This window comes from Quercus lobata, chromosome 3 (genome assembly GCF_001633185.2).
Source record: "Quercus lobata isolate SW786 chromosome 3, ValleyOak3.0 Primary Assembly, whole genome shotgun sequence".
Taxonomy (NCBI): domain Eukaryota; kingdom Viridiplantae; phylum Streptophyta; class Magnoliopsida; order Fagales; family Fagaceae; genus Quercus; species Quercus lobata.
This window is the reverse complement of record NC_044906.1, coordinates 19,449,700-19,466,360: the sequence shown is the minus strand read 5'-3', so window position 1 is coordinate 19,466,360 and position 16,661 is coordinate 19,449,700. Positions and strand designations below refer to the sequence as shown.

Genomic DNA, 16,661 nt, shown 5'->3' with positions numbered 1-16,661 from the left:
CGTACAGGCTCACTGAAGCCAAGTTCTTTCACCCATTCTCTACGAACATTCATTGTGGGTTGCGTCTTGGGACAAAGCCTGATCATTAGGATTTGGGCCAAGAAAATCGTGCAACCACAGTTTTATAGAAAACATTTTTTGAAAAATGACTCATTTTCTAGAAAACATTATTGTCAAAACAAACTGAGCCTCCTTTCAACTCATAAAGGACACATACAAATCCAGTGTGTCCATTTTCATCACGCACCTAACAAAGAAACACTAATGGGGCCACTCCCAAATGATTACACACTCCCTATAATTACTTGATATAGAGATGTTGCAAGGTAAGATCAATGACTAATTAAAGAGTATACAACATGGTATGAACCGGTTTATATGGAATTAATTAGATGATAGCAACTTAACATTTAAATAAGATGACAGTGGTTAATTGATAATTAAATTGCTTAATAAAATTAATGAGATTTAGGGTTCAATTCCTACCTACACCAAAAATCGACTAGTGTCTTGGTCTGATAACAAAAAGCTATCATCAAGAACAAACACCATAGATTGAAACTCTCTCAAAATAATAATAATAAGGACCATAAAGCACAAAGTTGAAAATTAAGAATATTTTTCTTAGTTATTTTAATTTTTCTATTTTTTTAGACTAAGATTTGAAATTTTCTAATTGACATCATGTATATATATGCTAACAAAATTTTCAAAATTTTCTGGGGCCATGCCCCCCACCCATGCATGTAGCTTGTCCCTGCTCATAGTAACTTTAAAAGAAAAAACCCTTATCAATTGGTAAATTATTAATTTCCCAAAAGTTTAAACTTAATCATTTCATCGTAATGTTGAAACATTAATTATGAGAGAGAGAGATGCAATAAACATGGAGATGGATCACAATGTGAAGTTTATTGTAAACCACCCGTGTAAGGCACTCCTGTCGTAGACAACCATTCATCTCCTTGTATAAAATTGGACGCAATAAACTCATTTGCAGCATCTTCATTAATTTATGATATGGTAACCAGGCCATGTAACTCTGTCAATTGTCACTAAGGGCATAGTCACTGTCATTCCATGGATGCCAACCCAAAGGGTGGATTAGGCTATCCATAAAAGAATGCATGTAATTACAGTTCTTGAATATTCCTTCCATGGTCTCCCTAGGTATGTTTCTGTTCCATCTAAGTCCTCAGCTAGCCTAATGTTACAATGATGTATTGAAGTCCCAGTAGTTTGTTGTGGGTCTGTTCTACCTTTCGTAGTGATAGCACATTGTACTGGCCATGCAATGGAAGTTGTAGATAAATGTTGCAATCTTGGAAAACTACCTCTGCATTGCCAAAATATAAAAGTAATTGTACCATAAATATCACATTCTCTATAAAATTGCCTTTGAGAATAGGCATATAATGTATCTTGGTAGCCTTCAAAACTACAGCTATAAGATGTGGACAAAATTGGCCCCATTTCAGACTGACACAACTTGCTCCTTGATTGACCCGGCTATGTTACAAAAGGTTATGTCCATTGCAACAAATCCTTCACCATCTGCAGTTGCAAAAGAAATTATAATACATAGAATTATAGATCATCATATAAGCTGTACATTTTTATTCAAAAATTACCTTACAAAATTGCTCAGAAGAAGAGAGATGGCTATATCACCACCAACAGTTTCCATGAAATCTTTAGTTGAAATTAAGACAACTATGGCTTAATACTAAAATATGAGTTCTTTTAGAGGAAACATAGGGCAAACGTGGTTCATATAATAGAGTTCCTCCCTAATGTCACCTTACCTAAGGTTGAAATTTTGTTTTAGAGAGTTTCAACCAATGACGTTCACTCCTGACAATAGTTCTTTATTATCTGACCAAAATACTAATCAATTTTTAATGTAGGTGGGGATTATACTCCAAATCTCTTATTCAACCATAAGAGACTTTAAATTATGTTAAATAAAGTATTATTATTAAGGAGCATATGGTTTCCCAACTTAATGTAATTTATATTATACTAAATTAAGTTGTTTCCACATTTTAAAAAAAAAAAAAAAAAAAAATTGTTTCTTTGGGTTTCAACATGAAAAATGTTAAAAATATTGGGCAGAACCAAGCCCAAATAGAGTATGCCCAATAGTGGGCCCAGTCTAGTCAATTACCAAAGAGTTGTGTCCATTGCTAAAAAGTTATATCTCTTGGCTTCATACTCTTGGCAAACCCCTTTTGGCTTCATACTCTTTGATTGCCTATATAAAACGAGTGAAGGCTCATTTGTGTAAGTGACGAAAGTTTTTTTTTAACATGTGGTGTTTTAGAGAATAACACACAGATAAAAATCTCTCCCTCTTTCTCATCAATTTCATCAAACATTTAGGTTGTGAATGTTGTGTATTTTATTCTCGTAACAAATACTACTGTTCGAGTGTTAATTGACTTGTGAAAGACAGTGATTTTCTTTGAAAATAATATCAATAAAAAAAAATAGAATATCACCCAAATTTCCAATGTATCTTACAAATGTTGCAGAATCGAATCTACTCTACCCATCCTTGTATGTCCGTTTGAGAATTGTTTATTTTATTTTCTTAATTTATTTGCATAATATATATCAAAAGATATAATTTCTAGTAATTTTTATGTTAGATGTGAAAAAAAAATTAAAAACTAGTTTATTTCAAAAAAGTTAAAAGTTAGTTTATTTGCAAAATTAAAAAAAAAAAAAAAAAAAAAGACTAAGTAAAAAGTTAAAAAAAAAAAAATTCAATAATTCCTAAATGCTTAGTACTTCTTTGTGTTAACAAGTTTTTACTTTTTGGCCATAGTTTATTGGCTTTTTACTAGGGCTTTAAGTGAGTTAAGTTGGATATTAAAAATTCAGAATTGTTCATTTAATTTTATCTTAAACATAACTGAAGTTTGAATTTATCACTAAATTAAATTTTATGTTATTATTAAAAAAAAATTAAAAAACTAGTTTATTTCAAAAAAAAAAAAAAGTTAAAAGCTAGTTTATTTGTAAAATAAATATAAAAAAAATAGACAAAGTAAAAAAAAAAAAAAAAATCAATAATTCCTAAACGCATACTACTTTATGTTAAATAGTTTTTACTTTTTAGCCATGGTTTATTGGCTTTTTAATAGGGCTTTAAGTGAGTTGAGTTGGATATTAAACATAACTTAAGTTCGAATTCATCACTAAATTAAATTTTCTGTTATTATTAATTTATTTTCTTGCCTGTTTAATTAACTTATTTTTTTATTTTTCTCTCATATATTGTACATATTGTACGCACTAAAAGAATGCTATATTGCTTATTTTAATAACGTTTGAACGACAACAAAGACACAGTCCTAGGAAAAGAAGTGAAAATTTTTGTTAGAGCCAAAGCTCTAATACAATGTTGAAACTAAATGTTATGAATAATGCACAATGTATAGGATGCCTCTATATATATATATATATAGGTGGAGTCAAGAATTTTTTTTTTTGGAGAGAGTAGGCTCAATTGAGTTTGGGCCCAAGGATAACATAATCTAACATATGCGATATATAATTGATCAAACCCATCGTGATACTTGTTCACAGTACCTGTGGATAATTTGATAGCCCATCTGTGAATAAATGAGTTGAGGTAGCACCCTGAAAAATGTGATAACTCGACCACTTGATCCACCTAAAAGGCAATGGCCCAGGCCCATAGTTCCTCTACTATTACTGACCATATCACAATGTGCTCAAGGTAAAGTTCCCATATCACTTAAGCCACTTTCTGGGCTAGACTAGACCATTCATATCAGTGTTCATATGAAACAATCCTAGAATATTGTTTCATTGGCCTCCCTAAATACACTTGGGTTAAAGTATGAAAAGGACCCCCCCCCCCCTCTTTTTTTAAGAGATTTTAACTTATGACGTCCGTTCTTAATAATAACTCTTTATCATCAAACCAATATACCAATTAGTTTTTTATGTAAGTAGGAATTGAACCTCAGATCTCTTATTCAACATCAAAGATTTTACCAATTGAGCTAACTAGAACTCACATAAAAGGACTTATTGATTTAAAATAGTCTCCACCAAAAATGAAGAAAATAATAAATATTGAAAGACTATGGTGAAAGTTCAAACCCTTAACATTCAAAACAAGATTATGCTTGTTTGAAAAAATCACCATGCAAATTCAGGACATAATGTTATATTATTGAGGTTCTTTCATACATTAACAAATCTCAATATGCAATTTATAGCAAACCACCAGCGTAAGGCATTCCAGTTGCTGGCAACCATGCATCTCCTAGTATAAATTTGGACACAGTGAAATTAATTGCATCTGTCACATTTATGACATGGTAACCAGGCCATGTAACCCGGTTACTAGTGTTTGATCCTGGTCCTGTGTTATTATATTCTGCATAATATAATGTACTAAGGGCAAAAGTCCTACTCCATTCAAGCCAACCTAAGGGGTCAATTAGGCTATTCATAAAAGATTGCATATAAACTGTTCTTGAATACTCCTTCCATGGCCTCCCTAGGTATGTTTTTGTAGTTCCATTACTAGAGGCTAAGTCATTAGCTGGCCTAATGCTACAATTATGTATGGAAGTGCGTGTATTTTGATTTGGATCTGTTTTGCCTTGCGCAATAATAGCATTGAATTGTCCTTGCAATGGAAGTCGTGGATAAACATTGCAATCTTGGAAATCAACCGCTGCATTGCCAAATATAAAATCAACTATGCCATAAATATCACATTCTCTATAAAACTGCCTTAGAGAATGCGTGTACAATGTGTCTTGGTAGCCTTCAAAACTACAGCGATAAAATGTGGACAGGTCTGCCCCATTTCGGACTGCCACTGCTTGGGCCTTGATTGCTCCTGCTGTGTTACGAAAGGTCATGTTCACAGCAACAAATCCTTGCCCGACCACAGCTGTAATAGAAATTATAGCCCATAAAATTATAGATCATCACAAGCAGTATTTTGGTTCAGACTACTGTGTATGTATGTATATATCATCAAAGATTTTTTATTGCTGTAATATTTGTTCGTAAGAAAAGAGGTTGGTATCATATAGTTTCCTATGAAATCTTTAGTGAATAATTAACTACTTAAGAGTATGACTTAGATGATTAATTCTATAGTTGCTTCCTAATGTAACTTAAGATTGAAAGTTTGAATTAATTTGACTCAAGAAAAAGGGAGCATGTGGTTTCCCAACTATAAAGTAATTTATATTACTAAATTAAGTTGTTTCTTTGAGTCTCAACATGAAAGAAATTAAAATATACATACAAACACAGAACGTCTAAAGTTGCAATTTAATTAGCTTACCAAATGTTGCGGATTTGAATGTAGCCCATTCGTCTGCCACACTGTGACTGCCTGTGATCACAGTCCGGTTGATACCATCCCCAATCATCATCAAATTTTGCTTGTTCTTAGCAATGGAAATATACTCACTGTAAACCTCAGCTATCACATAAATCACAAAGTATATCCATTGCTAGTACCAGTATTGTTTGGAGCAGCAGCCACAGCATCGTTGATAGTGGTGAAGTTTCCACTACCATCTTGGTTCACTACCACCCTTTGGCATACTAATACATTGCCTGGAATTGTTTGAAACAGCTTTCTCCCAGTTATAGACTCATTAGTTTCTTCATCAGGGCTTGACATTCTTGGAAAAAGATTGTATTTGGCATTTTCCACATCGAAAAATATGAGCTTCCTTTCTGCTAGTAATCTTTCTCTCTTTGTCTCAAGAACCTAACCATGCTTACAAAGTGCAAGAGATATGCTATAAAGCATAGTCCCATTAGAGAGATGGTCTAATACACTATTTGTAACACTAGGGTCTGATGCTACCACTTGAAGGCCATCAGAACATGTTTCTTGGTTTGTTAAAGGCAGCACTAAGCAATGTCCGCAAATCCTCAGCTTGCGAGCTGTTTAAACTGTCTGTAGAATTGATAGTTTAGGAAGAGTTTGACAAAAAATCCACGTTCAAGTCAGCTAAAATCTGACAATCTTCGAGGGCTTGAATGGTTGGAGTAGGTTGGCGGGTGAACGTGAATCACTCTTGTTTCTTTGGCACACGTCACATGTTGCCACATAAACCCGAACATCTTGCTTCATGGCTTCCCAATAGAAATTTTGTGACAATCTTCTATAGGTTCTTAACACTCCAGAATGACCCGCCATTTTCGAATCATGAAATTCCCTTAAGAGCACTTGTTTTAGTGAAGATGTTGGTGCAATCACTGCTCGATTTTTGTAGAATAAGATTCCCGCTTGCTGCTTGTGGTGCGGCATGGTCTCTGGTGCTTCTTGCAACATACGAAGTTGTTTTATTAAGTATGGTTCTTCAGTGTTGGCTTGCTTGATTTCCTCCCAAATATCAAACTGTGGCTGGCTTGCTCCATAGCACTCAATAATAGCAGCAAGTAGCGGTCTATCGGTCAACCTTGACAATGAATCTGCTGCTACGTTGGTTTTACAGGCCGATTCTTAATTTCATAGTTGAATCCCACTAACTTTGCTACCCATTTCTGTTGTTCCGGTGTAACCACTCTCTATTCTAATAGGAACTTCAAGCTTTTTTTATCAGTCCATATCTAAAATTTTCTCCCCAACAAGTAAGGTCGCCACAACTTGACTGCTTCCATAATTGCCAACATCTCCTTAGAATAAATCGACCATGCCCATCTAGATGGACCCAATGCCTTGCTTAAATAAGCAATGGATTGTCCCTTTTGACTTAACTCAGCCCCAATCCCATAGTCAGAGGCATCTGTTTCAATAATAAAAACATTTGTGAAATCTAGTAGAGCCAACATCGGAGTAGTCACCATGGCACGTTTGAGTTTTTCAAATGCCTCATCTGCCTTTGAATTCCAACCAAAGTTCCCTTTCTTCAACAAGTCAGTCAATGGTGCTGCAGTAAGTCCATAATGTCGTACGAACTTGCGGTAATACCCGGTGAGATCAAGAAACCCACGTAGCTCTGTGACATTTCGTGGCTTGGGCCAGCTTTGCATGGCTTCAATTTTCCGATTGTCCACACGCACACCCTCTTGTGAGATCACATGACCCAAATATTCAACTTCACGAGCTCCAAATACACATTTGGATGGCTTAATAAAGAACTGATGGCTGTTGAGGACCTCAAGAACCTTTTGAAGTTGTGCTACATGCTCCTCCCACCCTTTGCTATAAATCAATATGTCATAAAAAAAAACCAACAAGAACTTCCGTAAGTATGGCTGGAATATGGAATTCATAATAGCTTGAAAAGTGGATGGGGCATTACAAAGCCCAAAAGGCATCACTAGATATTCGTAATGACCACTGTGAGTGCGGAAGGCTGTTTTATGAATGTCTTCAGGATGAACACGAATCTGATGGTAACTTGCATGAAGGTCCAACTTTGTAAAATACATTGCACCATGAAGCTCATCCAGCATATCATCCACTGTCGGAATCGAAAATTGTTCTTTGATTGTCACTATATTTAGATCACGATAATCAGTACAAAACCGCCAGGACCCATCTTTCTTCTTTACTAATAAGATGGGTGAAGAAAATGGACTGTTGCTTGGACGGATCAATCTTGTGGCTAACATTTCCTTCACTTGCCGCTCAATTTCATTCTTTTGGAAATGAGCATAGCGGTAAGGTCTCACATTGACTGGTGCAGTCCCTTCTTTTAATGGAATCCGATGGTCAAATTCTCTAGAAGGAGGTAGTGTTCTAGGTTCTTCCAACACCTGATGAAATTCTTGAAGTAAGGGTTGTATCTCTGTTGGAACAGTAGAACCTCCAACATGGTCTTCACCCTTCTGCATGATAGCAAATAACTCCCCACTAGCTTGCACATCTCGTTTAAACCTTTGCATTGCCACCTCCTGAATGGGGTTAACAGAGGAGGATTTGATGACATATGACACACCTTCCCATAGGAATTTCATTGTCATTTTCTTCCAATCACACTCTACTGGTCCTAACAACTCCAACCATTGTATACCTAATACCAAATCTGGTCCATTGAGTGGTAAAGAATACAAAGTAGTGGAAAATTTAAATACTTGGACAGTAATGGAAACTTGCTCATACCTTTCTTTGCAGACTAGGCTTTCTCCATTTGCAACCTTCACATTGAACTTTGTAATGGGCGTGACAGCCAATCCAAGTGAATGGGTTAGCTTTTGATCCACGAAGTTATGAGTTAACCCACTGTCAATAAGGATAACCAGCTCTCTCTTCTCGATCCTGGCCTTGACTCGCATGGTTCAAGGGCTTGAGCAACCTGCAATTGCATGTAGGGAAATGAGCGGAGCTTCTTCATTATAGTCCTCATGATTCTCCACAACTCCTTCCTCTAGCTTGTTAAAGGACTCCTCTATGAATTCTTGTTGTGGACAGACTTCAATAAGGAGAGCTTGTGAGGCTACATAGCGATGCCCCGGTGTGTATTTCTCATTGCAACTAAAGCATAGCCCTTTCTCTCTTCGTTTTTGCATTTCTTCCCAAGAAATTTTTCTGGTGCCTCTAGATCCAGTACCTCCAATCCCAGTTGCTTGCCTCGCTGACCCAATTGTGTTAGAAGAAATGGTCTCCTGTACTGACTTGGTTGTCGAGCTTGTTTGTGGGTTGCCAACCTTGTTTTGTCGTCATTGCTTGTTCATGCTCTCATCCTTGATTCTAGCCAACTCTATGGCCTCAGAGAGTGTTTTTGGTTTGAGCATTCAAATTTCTGAAGCAATGTCTTCCTTCAATCCACCCATAAATGCCCCCACCAATGCCTTTATGGCCAACCATCAACACGATTAGCAAGCCTTTCAAACTCCCGTTAGTACTCCTTAAGTGTCCCATTTTGACATATTCAGGACAAAGCTTCATCAAAGTCATCTGCCTCGGTTGGCCCAAATTAGACCAACAACTCCTTTTTGAATTTTTCCCAAGTAACCACCTTGTTCTCCTTACGATACACCTTCTTTAGCCACTGCCACCATTGATTTCCTTCCCCTTCCAAATGAAAAGCAGCCAAGACCACTTTACGTTCTTCTCGTGTTCCTTGGTAGTCAAAATATTGCATCACGCGATCGAGCCATACTGTTAGATCATCTCCTGAGTACCGTGGAAAGTCCACCTTGGTAGGCCAAGGTTGATCATTCACTGCACTTCTAACCCCAGATGTTTGGGAAAGTCTTTCCCCATTGTGTGTTGACGACTTTGGTTCCTCTGGCTTCGAAGATGAATGAGAAGCTGATTTGTCCCGAGATTGAGACAATAGCTCCTTGAGTTCACGTATAGATGAGCCCATATATTGAGACTCGGTCATCATCTTCTATACACTCTCCTTTAGCTCTTGCATGTCTGACTCTAGTTTTTCAATTCGATCCTTGTTGGTGGCCATGCTCCGATACCAAGTTGATGGAAACAACGTTGGAATTGATAAATGACTTCCTTTGGGTGGAAGACAAATCACAAGACAATTCTAAATTCATCAATGATTAGCTTACTGCCTACATCATTTATTTAAATAATCAACTACTTCAACATTCAAACTAAGGATAAGATAAATTAAAGATAAAGATAAGAAGCAATTTGAATTCAAACTCCTAAGATTTCTGCATCAACTCCTCCTGCACAGCAGCAGGACTCTTGTTATTCTTATCTCCAAGAATAGCCAGGTATTTAGGATTAGGTTAAGGCTTTCTAGGACTCTTGCGTGGCTTTCCATCATATGTTGACTTGTAAATTACTGCTCAAAAGAGTGTTGATCTTAGTGTGTCTGCATTTTTTTTTTCCCCTTTTGCTATTGATGAAACCCAGGTTGCTTATCTTGTTAATCATACTCTTTCTTTGACACAGATAAAGTTCATTAGAAATGCATTATATCCTTGCATTTTTACTTAAGGTTGACATTTGACTAGTGCAACTTGAATTTTTTGTGAGGAATATTCTATTATTGACAGGTACCGCCATGTTCAGAGAATGCAATACAAATATATCATTATAACTTCTGTTATAGTATATTATATTTGCCTAATATACAACTAAACTTTACAAGTTTCAAATTTATTATTAAATTTTCTCATATCTTAAAGAATAAGAAAATTATCATTAATCAAAACTCACCACGAAATTACAATATTATTTTAACTAAAATTAAAATGAAAACAAAGGAATAGAAGATAGATTTTATAATAATTTATTACTCAAATATTGGTAGGCACAATACCAAAACACCTATAAAAATAAATAAATAAATGAAAATAAAAACCAATCAACCTAAATTAGAGTTATAAAAAAGAACAAAAATTCACTATAAGAAAGTAAAAAAATAGGGAGAAAGTGAGAGAGAGTACTTACATTTTGTGGGAGAAATATGGATTGGATGGAAGAAATGATTTCAAATTTATACAAAATAAGATAGGGAGAAGAAGAGTCAAAATATAAGAAAGAGGAAATGATGGAGGAAATGTAATGGTAAAGTAGAAAATAGTGGCTAGATAAAGGCAAAGGATGAGGAAAAAAGTTGGAAGAAGTGTAACAAACTAACAGAAGGTATGGACTAATAGGAAGAAGAAGATTTTTTTTTAATTAATTATTAAAATAGGGAGAAGAAAAGTTTAGAAAGAGAAATAAGAAGTTGAAAATAAGTAGATGATATGGCCCAATGATAGGGTAGCAAAATTTATTACTACGTCTCCATTTTTATATCTTACTTGTCGCTAACTTGTACGATACACTAGAAAACTATTAAAAATGAGATCTAAAGATATATATATTATGAACATCATATAATTTATTTTAATAGGAAAACTTGGTATAAATGCATAATATGCTTAAAAATATGAGGTGACCTTAACAATATTCTATTGAACAATCATAATAAATTAAAACATAAAATTGAATACTATTTGACAAATATTAGAATGGATATTTTTTTGAGAAACAAACACACACAAGATAGAGGATATAGTTCTTTAGATTGAATACATTAGATTTCCCAATTAAATTCAATATTAATTAATTCAAACCCATATATTATTATAGGTTTTTTTTTTTTTTTGAGAAGAAGTTGTATTTTAATCCTCCTTAGAAAATATAATATTGTCTATATATTATTATCAATACAACAATTTGTTTGAATTTAATTGAAAATTCTAATATGCAGTACCTAAGTAATTATACCTCCCCCCTCAAAAAAAAAAAAAAAAAAAAGAAGTAATTATACATAAGTTTTGTCCTATTATATTTGTAAGGACACAATTTGCTCCACAACCCAAAGGGATGGACAACCTCAAAAAAAAAAAAAAAAAAAAAGTAATTATACATAAGTTTTGTCCTATTATATTTGTAAGGACACAATTTGCTCCACAACCCAAAGGGATGGACAATGGCCTAATAAGCCCAAAACAATGAATTTGTTAGAGAGTTGGCTTGAAGTTAAACTTTCAATGAGTTAGGTAGATAATGATCACAATAAGTTAGTTATTATTGGAAAGAATGAAACAAACAGTTTTGAACAAAAAAAGTTCTCCTCGGTCAAGTTCGAGAAAGGTTTGTTCTTATATATCGCTCTTTGACTTATACAAAAATTACAGATCTTGGGTGCACAATCCTTCTTCTCTAGTTTTTCTGATGATCCCCTTTTTGTAATGGGATTCTTCCCTTTTATATTTCCTCCCCTTCTTTCATCTCAACCCTCCATGTGTAGATCAGATTGCTAATCTTCTTAATACTTATCTCATCAGCACCTTCCTGAAATCTTTGGGGTAGCTGTAAGGCTGAAAGTTACTGTTCAGATATCACTTCCACATTAATGTAGTTAAGGGGTTAAATGCAGAGCATTCAATTCGGTGGTAGCAGCTTTCTTCTTAGATATTTCCCAACTCTCTTTTGTCTCATCCCTTTCTGATATTTATCCTCCCAAGCACGATTACCTGCTGCCCTGTTCTTGATGGATGGTTAGACTTTAGGCCTCCTCTTTGTTTAGCCGAGGAGGTATTTCTCCTCGAACCACGTCTCTTGCTCACTGTGACCAGACCTCTTCCACGGCCCATTAATCTGTATGCCTTCGCTAGTACTTATCTATCTTCGGGCTATTTGACGTCCTCAGGCGTGGCCCACGGCCTAATACCTATATCTGGGCCCTTCATCCCTACAATATTTATTCAGCCATGACTTTTCAATACAATCCGTTTTAACCAATAAGTCATCTCTATAATTAGATTCCACACAATACATCCCATGCTTTTTAAAAAAAAAAACTTTTTTTCCACATCCCTATAATTATGCTTATGTTTTACTATAAAGAAGCAAAAAAATATATATATATATATATATATATTTATATTTATATACCCATTTAAGTTCTAGATTCTCTTAGGTAAGTTTTTAATTTTTTTTAATTCTCAATTTTCGAACTCATTTTTGTATGTTTTGATTTTGGGTTTTGGTTATTGTATTTAATTTGTGAGTGTTTTAATTTTTTTAATCATACTATCACTAGGAAAAAATCAATATTGAGAACTCTTTTTTTTATTATTATTTGTGCTTGCTAGAGTGTAGATTAAAATCCCAAATAGGAATGAACAAACTCATACCACATCTCATATTAAGAAATTAACACAAAGTACAAACATAATTTTAAAATATAAAAATAGATAAACATTGATAAAGACTAAACTCTAAACAATTAGAACTTAAAGTAATTTTTTATTAAAATTATTTACTTATTTTATAATTTTATTATTATTATTTATTTAATATGTTATTTTTAATTATTTAAAAAAATTAGCTTACATATGAATTTTTATCAAACTGTGCATCACAGGGGAATAATACAAGTGTTTTTTTAACAAATTCAGATTTAAAATAGGTACTCTTAGTTTTAACCTAAACTTGTATTTTTCCATTTATTAGGTGCACCAAAATGGACTGAAGTGGACTAAAATTGACTGAATGGGGCCAATTGGACCGATGTAAACCGAAGTGGAGTGCGTGGACTGAAAGGCCAAAGGTGGACCGAAATGGACTGAATTAGACCAAACTAGATCGATTGGATTACATCACTCTTTTTTTAAATTATATACCCCTTTTTTCTTTTTGTTAAATATCATCTACCATTTGGATTTCAATGAAAAAGAAATGTTACGTCTAAAACATTTTTATACAAAAAATTTGGTGGTAAATTGTTATTAATTTTAATTTAAACCCATTACTGAAATAATTTTTTTGTCCATCAATAATAGCTAGTAAGAATTGGCTACTTAAGATATATTGTGAAAGTGTTATGAATATAGCATTTAGTTCACCCCTTTTTGCAATAGATAATTAATTATAGAGCTAATTAAGACCAAGAAAAAAAATTCATCAATCAAGATTCAAGACTCCGTGATGTGTAGCCTCGGTCTGTCCTCTTTTGGATTGGTTTGTTCAAGCCTTCAAGGCCCAAATAAGATCCTCTAGCAGGTTCTGTTTGGCCATGTGTTCATTGTATTGGGTTGGTTTCTATACCTTATACCAGTTTAGCATTCATAGAGTTATCATGGTGCTAATAATGTGTTGCGCTAGCTTTTTATATATTATCCAAAAATTAACATCAAAACTATTGAAAACAAAGCTACTTCATATTTCATATGTTAGTAATTTGATGAAATGGTAGAGATACTGCATACATTAACTAAGGGTATTGTTTTTAATCACTAGAAAAACATGTAATAAGCGCAATTGACAAAAATAAATGAATAAATAACAATATATATGAATGACTTAATTGCTCAATCCCGCCGTGAACCTGATACCAGTATGCGGCAACCATGATGACCCGTCGATGAACCGCCCGACGGTGAAGTAATCAGCCGTGGCAGCATCATGGATGATGTGATAACCGGGCCATTTGATCCGCCCGGGAAGTGATGCCCCAGGTCCATAGTTCCTATACTCACCATACCACAATGTGCTCAAGGCAAAGTCCCCATACCACTCAAGCCACCCTCTGGGCTGGACTAGCCCACTCATATAAGTGTTCATATAAACAGTCCTAGAAAATTGCTTCCATGGCCTCCCTAAATAGGTGGGTTGGGTTGCAAAAATATAGCTATCTTGGATTGCAAACCCAGTACTTTGGTGTGGACTTTTTCTACCTTGGGCCGTGATTGTAACCTTTTGTAATGGCATTGGTACTCTAGTGAATATTTTGCAATTTTGGAGGACTGCTGCCCCATTGCCAAAAATGAAGTCTATGGTACCATAGATGTTGCATTCACGGTAAAATTGGCGGAGGGAATGGGCATAGAGGGTGTCTTGGTGGCCTTCCACGCTGCACCGGTAGAAGGCGGATTGGTCCGAATCAACACGGAGTGCCACGGCTTGATGATTTTCAGGTCCAGCCGTGTTGCGAAATGTCATGTCCCTTGCTATAAATCCCTTCCCGGAGACGGCTACAAGCATAAATAACATGAACAAAAGAAAGTCATTTGTATGCTAGGAAAGAAAAGTGACCATGAATTGAGTAATGTTTATGCAATTATAAAACCAGCAATTAGTAAAAGAAAGACAATAGCAAGCAAAGAAAGTAAAGGTGAAACTTTTTGGGACACAAAATGAGTAATTTTAAGGAAAGCATAAAACCAAAAGTCATACAGCTGCAAAGTTTGCATTAGGTTCTAATTTGTCTTTTTTTTTTTTTTTTTTAATATGGGTAATCTTCCCGGGCCCTGCTTTGTCTCTAGTCTGTAAAGATGATTCCCCCTGTTTCTCTCCTTCTTTTCAATGAATTGCAAATTAAAAAAAAAAAAAAAAGTTATTTAAAATATATATTTTTTATTTACAAAACAAATCTTTTATCGCACTTTTTGTATTCTACTTTATACTTTATTAATCATAACTTGTCATATGATTTTTTTTCTTACAAAATAATCAGAGTTTAATTTTTTTTTTTTTAAATCAAACACATCGACCACAATTAAAGTATAAAGCGGAATATAAAAAGTGGAATAAAGAAATTTATATTCTTCAATCGCATGCTAAAAAAGAAAACGTTATAAACATTAACAAAGAACATAAACGGACCAAATCGCATGCATAAAACCATTAACAAAATTAAGAAAGTCATTAACTTGCATGCTAGGAAAGAAAAAGTGAAAAAAAAAAAAAAAAAATTGGAACATGGATTTAGCAATTTTAATGCAAGAATAAAACCATATAACCAAAATGAAAGTTATTTGTATGCTAGAAGTGAAAAGGTGAAAAAACTTTTGGGACATGAACTGAGTAATTTAATAGAATTAAAAAAAGAAGTAACATATGTGCCAATTGCCATAGGCCATTAAAAAAAAGAAGTTAAATAAAAAGGCAAAATAGCTAGGTACTCACCAACAGTTGGGGTTCGAAAAGTAGTCCATCCTTGCATGAAATTCCGATTGCCTGTTACAATGGTCTGTCCCATCCCATCACCAACAAGCATAATATTGGTTTTCTTCTTCTTCATGTCTATGTTTTCCTTATAAACTCCCTTCTTCACATGTATGACATACCTCCTATTACTATAACTTGGAGCTGCGTAAATGGCTTCAGCAATTGTACGATAATGACCACTCCCATCCACTGCCACTATGGTATTTACATGCATACCTTGTGGATTGGATTTAAGGAGATCTTGATCACCTTCACTCATCCATTTTGGAAAATCAGAACTTTTGTTTGTTGGTTTGGTATTATTTCTAGGTGGTTTAAATGGTAAGCTATGTAATTGAGTGTACAAAGCCAAAACATTGCCAATAAGTTGTGTAACTTGTACCAAGCTTCCCTTTATGAAGCTTTCAAGACGTCTATCAGTGCCCTCAAAGCCTTCAAGGCATGTGTCTTGGTTACTTAGTGCAGCACTTAACCAAGCTTTTAAATTTCCTTCATAGTGAAAGTTCTTGACACCAGCTCGAATCTCCTTCATCTCATCTAAAGACCAAGCCAATTCAGAGACTGAGAAATCGAGAAGCTCTTTGCAATCCTCGATCGCTATTTGTTCGCGGTAACTGACAGACAAAGCATTGAACTTTGTAATGGTTTCAATGGCTTGTCTTGCTTCATTGATTGTAGTCCTAAGTGCAGCACTCAAGACTGAAGTGGGTTTTTGATCCGGGCCTATTTTTTGGAGCTCGGTTTGCAAATTCAAAAGGCATGAATTTTGATTGTCAGTGTTGGAACAAGCTTGTAACATCATGGTTTGCATGGTTTGGTTTGGTACATTTGAGGAGGATCCATGAGAAAGAGCATCAAGGTGAGGTAAAAGGATGAGAAATATTAGAACAAAACTGACAAAGGCCATGTTTTGGCTATGATAATCAAAGAGTTGTCTAATGTCTACGGTCTTTATGAAAGATAACATAATATATTTATAAGCGATGGAGGGTACGTGGGGATTGTTTGCCTTCAAAGTAATGGTTCAATCTTTTGAGTTTCAAAGTTGTCTTCTTTATACTTTCACCCCACATGAAGTTCTTATACATATGCTTTCTTTTGAGAGCAATTTTTAATATTCCTGCCAACTTTCAGCATGTTGGACAAATAGCTAGGGAGCTTCTCTAATATGATTTCCCCTTTTTCCTACTGCATGTTGCACAATCAAGGTATCCATGTC

The 16,661-nt window shown here is 34.7% G+C and overlaps 1 protein-coding gene and 2 pseudogenes across 1 annotated transcript; all 3 read right to left on the bottom strand.

Moving 5' to 3' along the window:
- Positions 1-911: 911 nt before the first annotated feature.
- Positions 912-1,687, bottom strand: LOC115980493 (annotated as a pseudogene).
- A 2,563-nt stretch (positions 1,688-4,250) lies between these two features.
- Positions 4,251-5,706, bottom strand: LOC115982946 (annotated as a pseudogene).
- A 7,949-nt stretch (positions 5,707-13,655) lies between these two features.
- Positions 13,656-16,349, bottom strand: LOC115982945 (putative pectinesterase/pectinesterase inhibitor 22). The gene is made up of 2 exons (XM_031105707.1): positions 15,401-16,349; positions 13,656-14,466 (listed from the first exon to the last, which is right to left on the bottom strand). The coding sequence occupies exons 1-2, from the start codon at positions 16,347-16,349 to the stop codon at positions 13,796-13,798; spliced, it is 1,620 nt and encodes a 539-aa protein (XP_030961567.1). The 3' UTR covers positions 13,656-13,795.
- Positions 16,350-16,661: the final 312 nt, after the last annotated feature.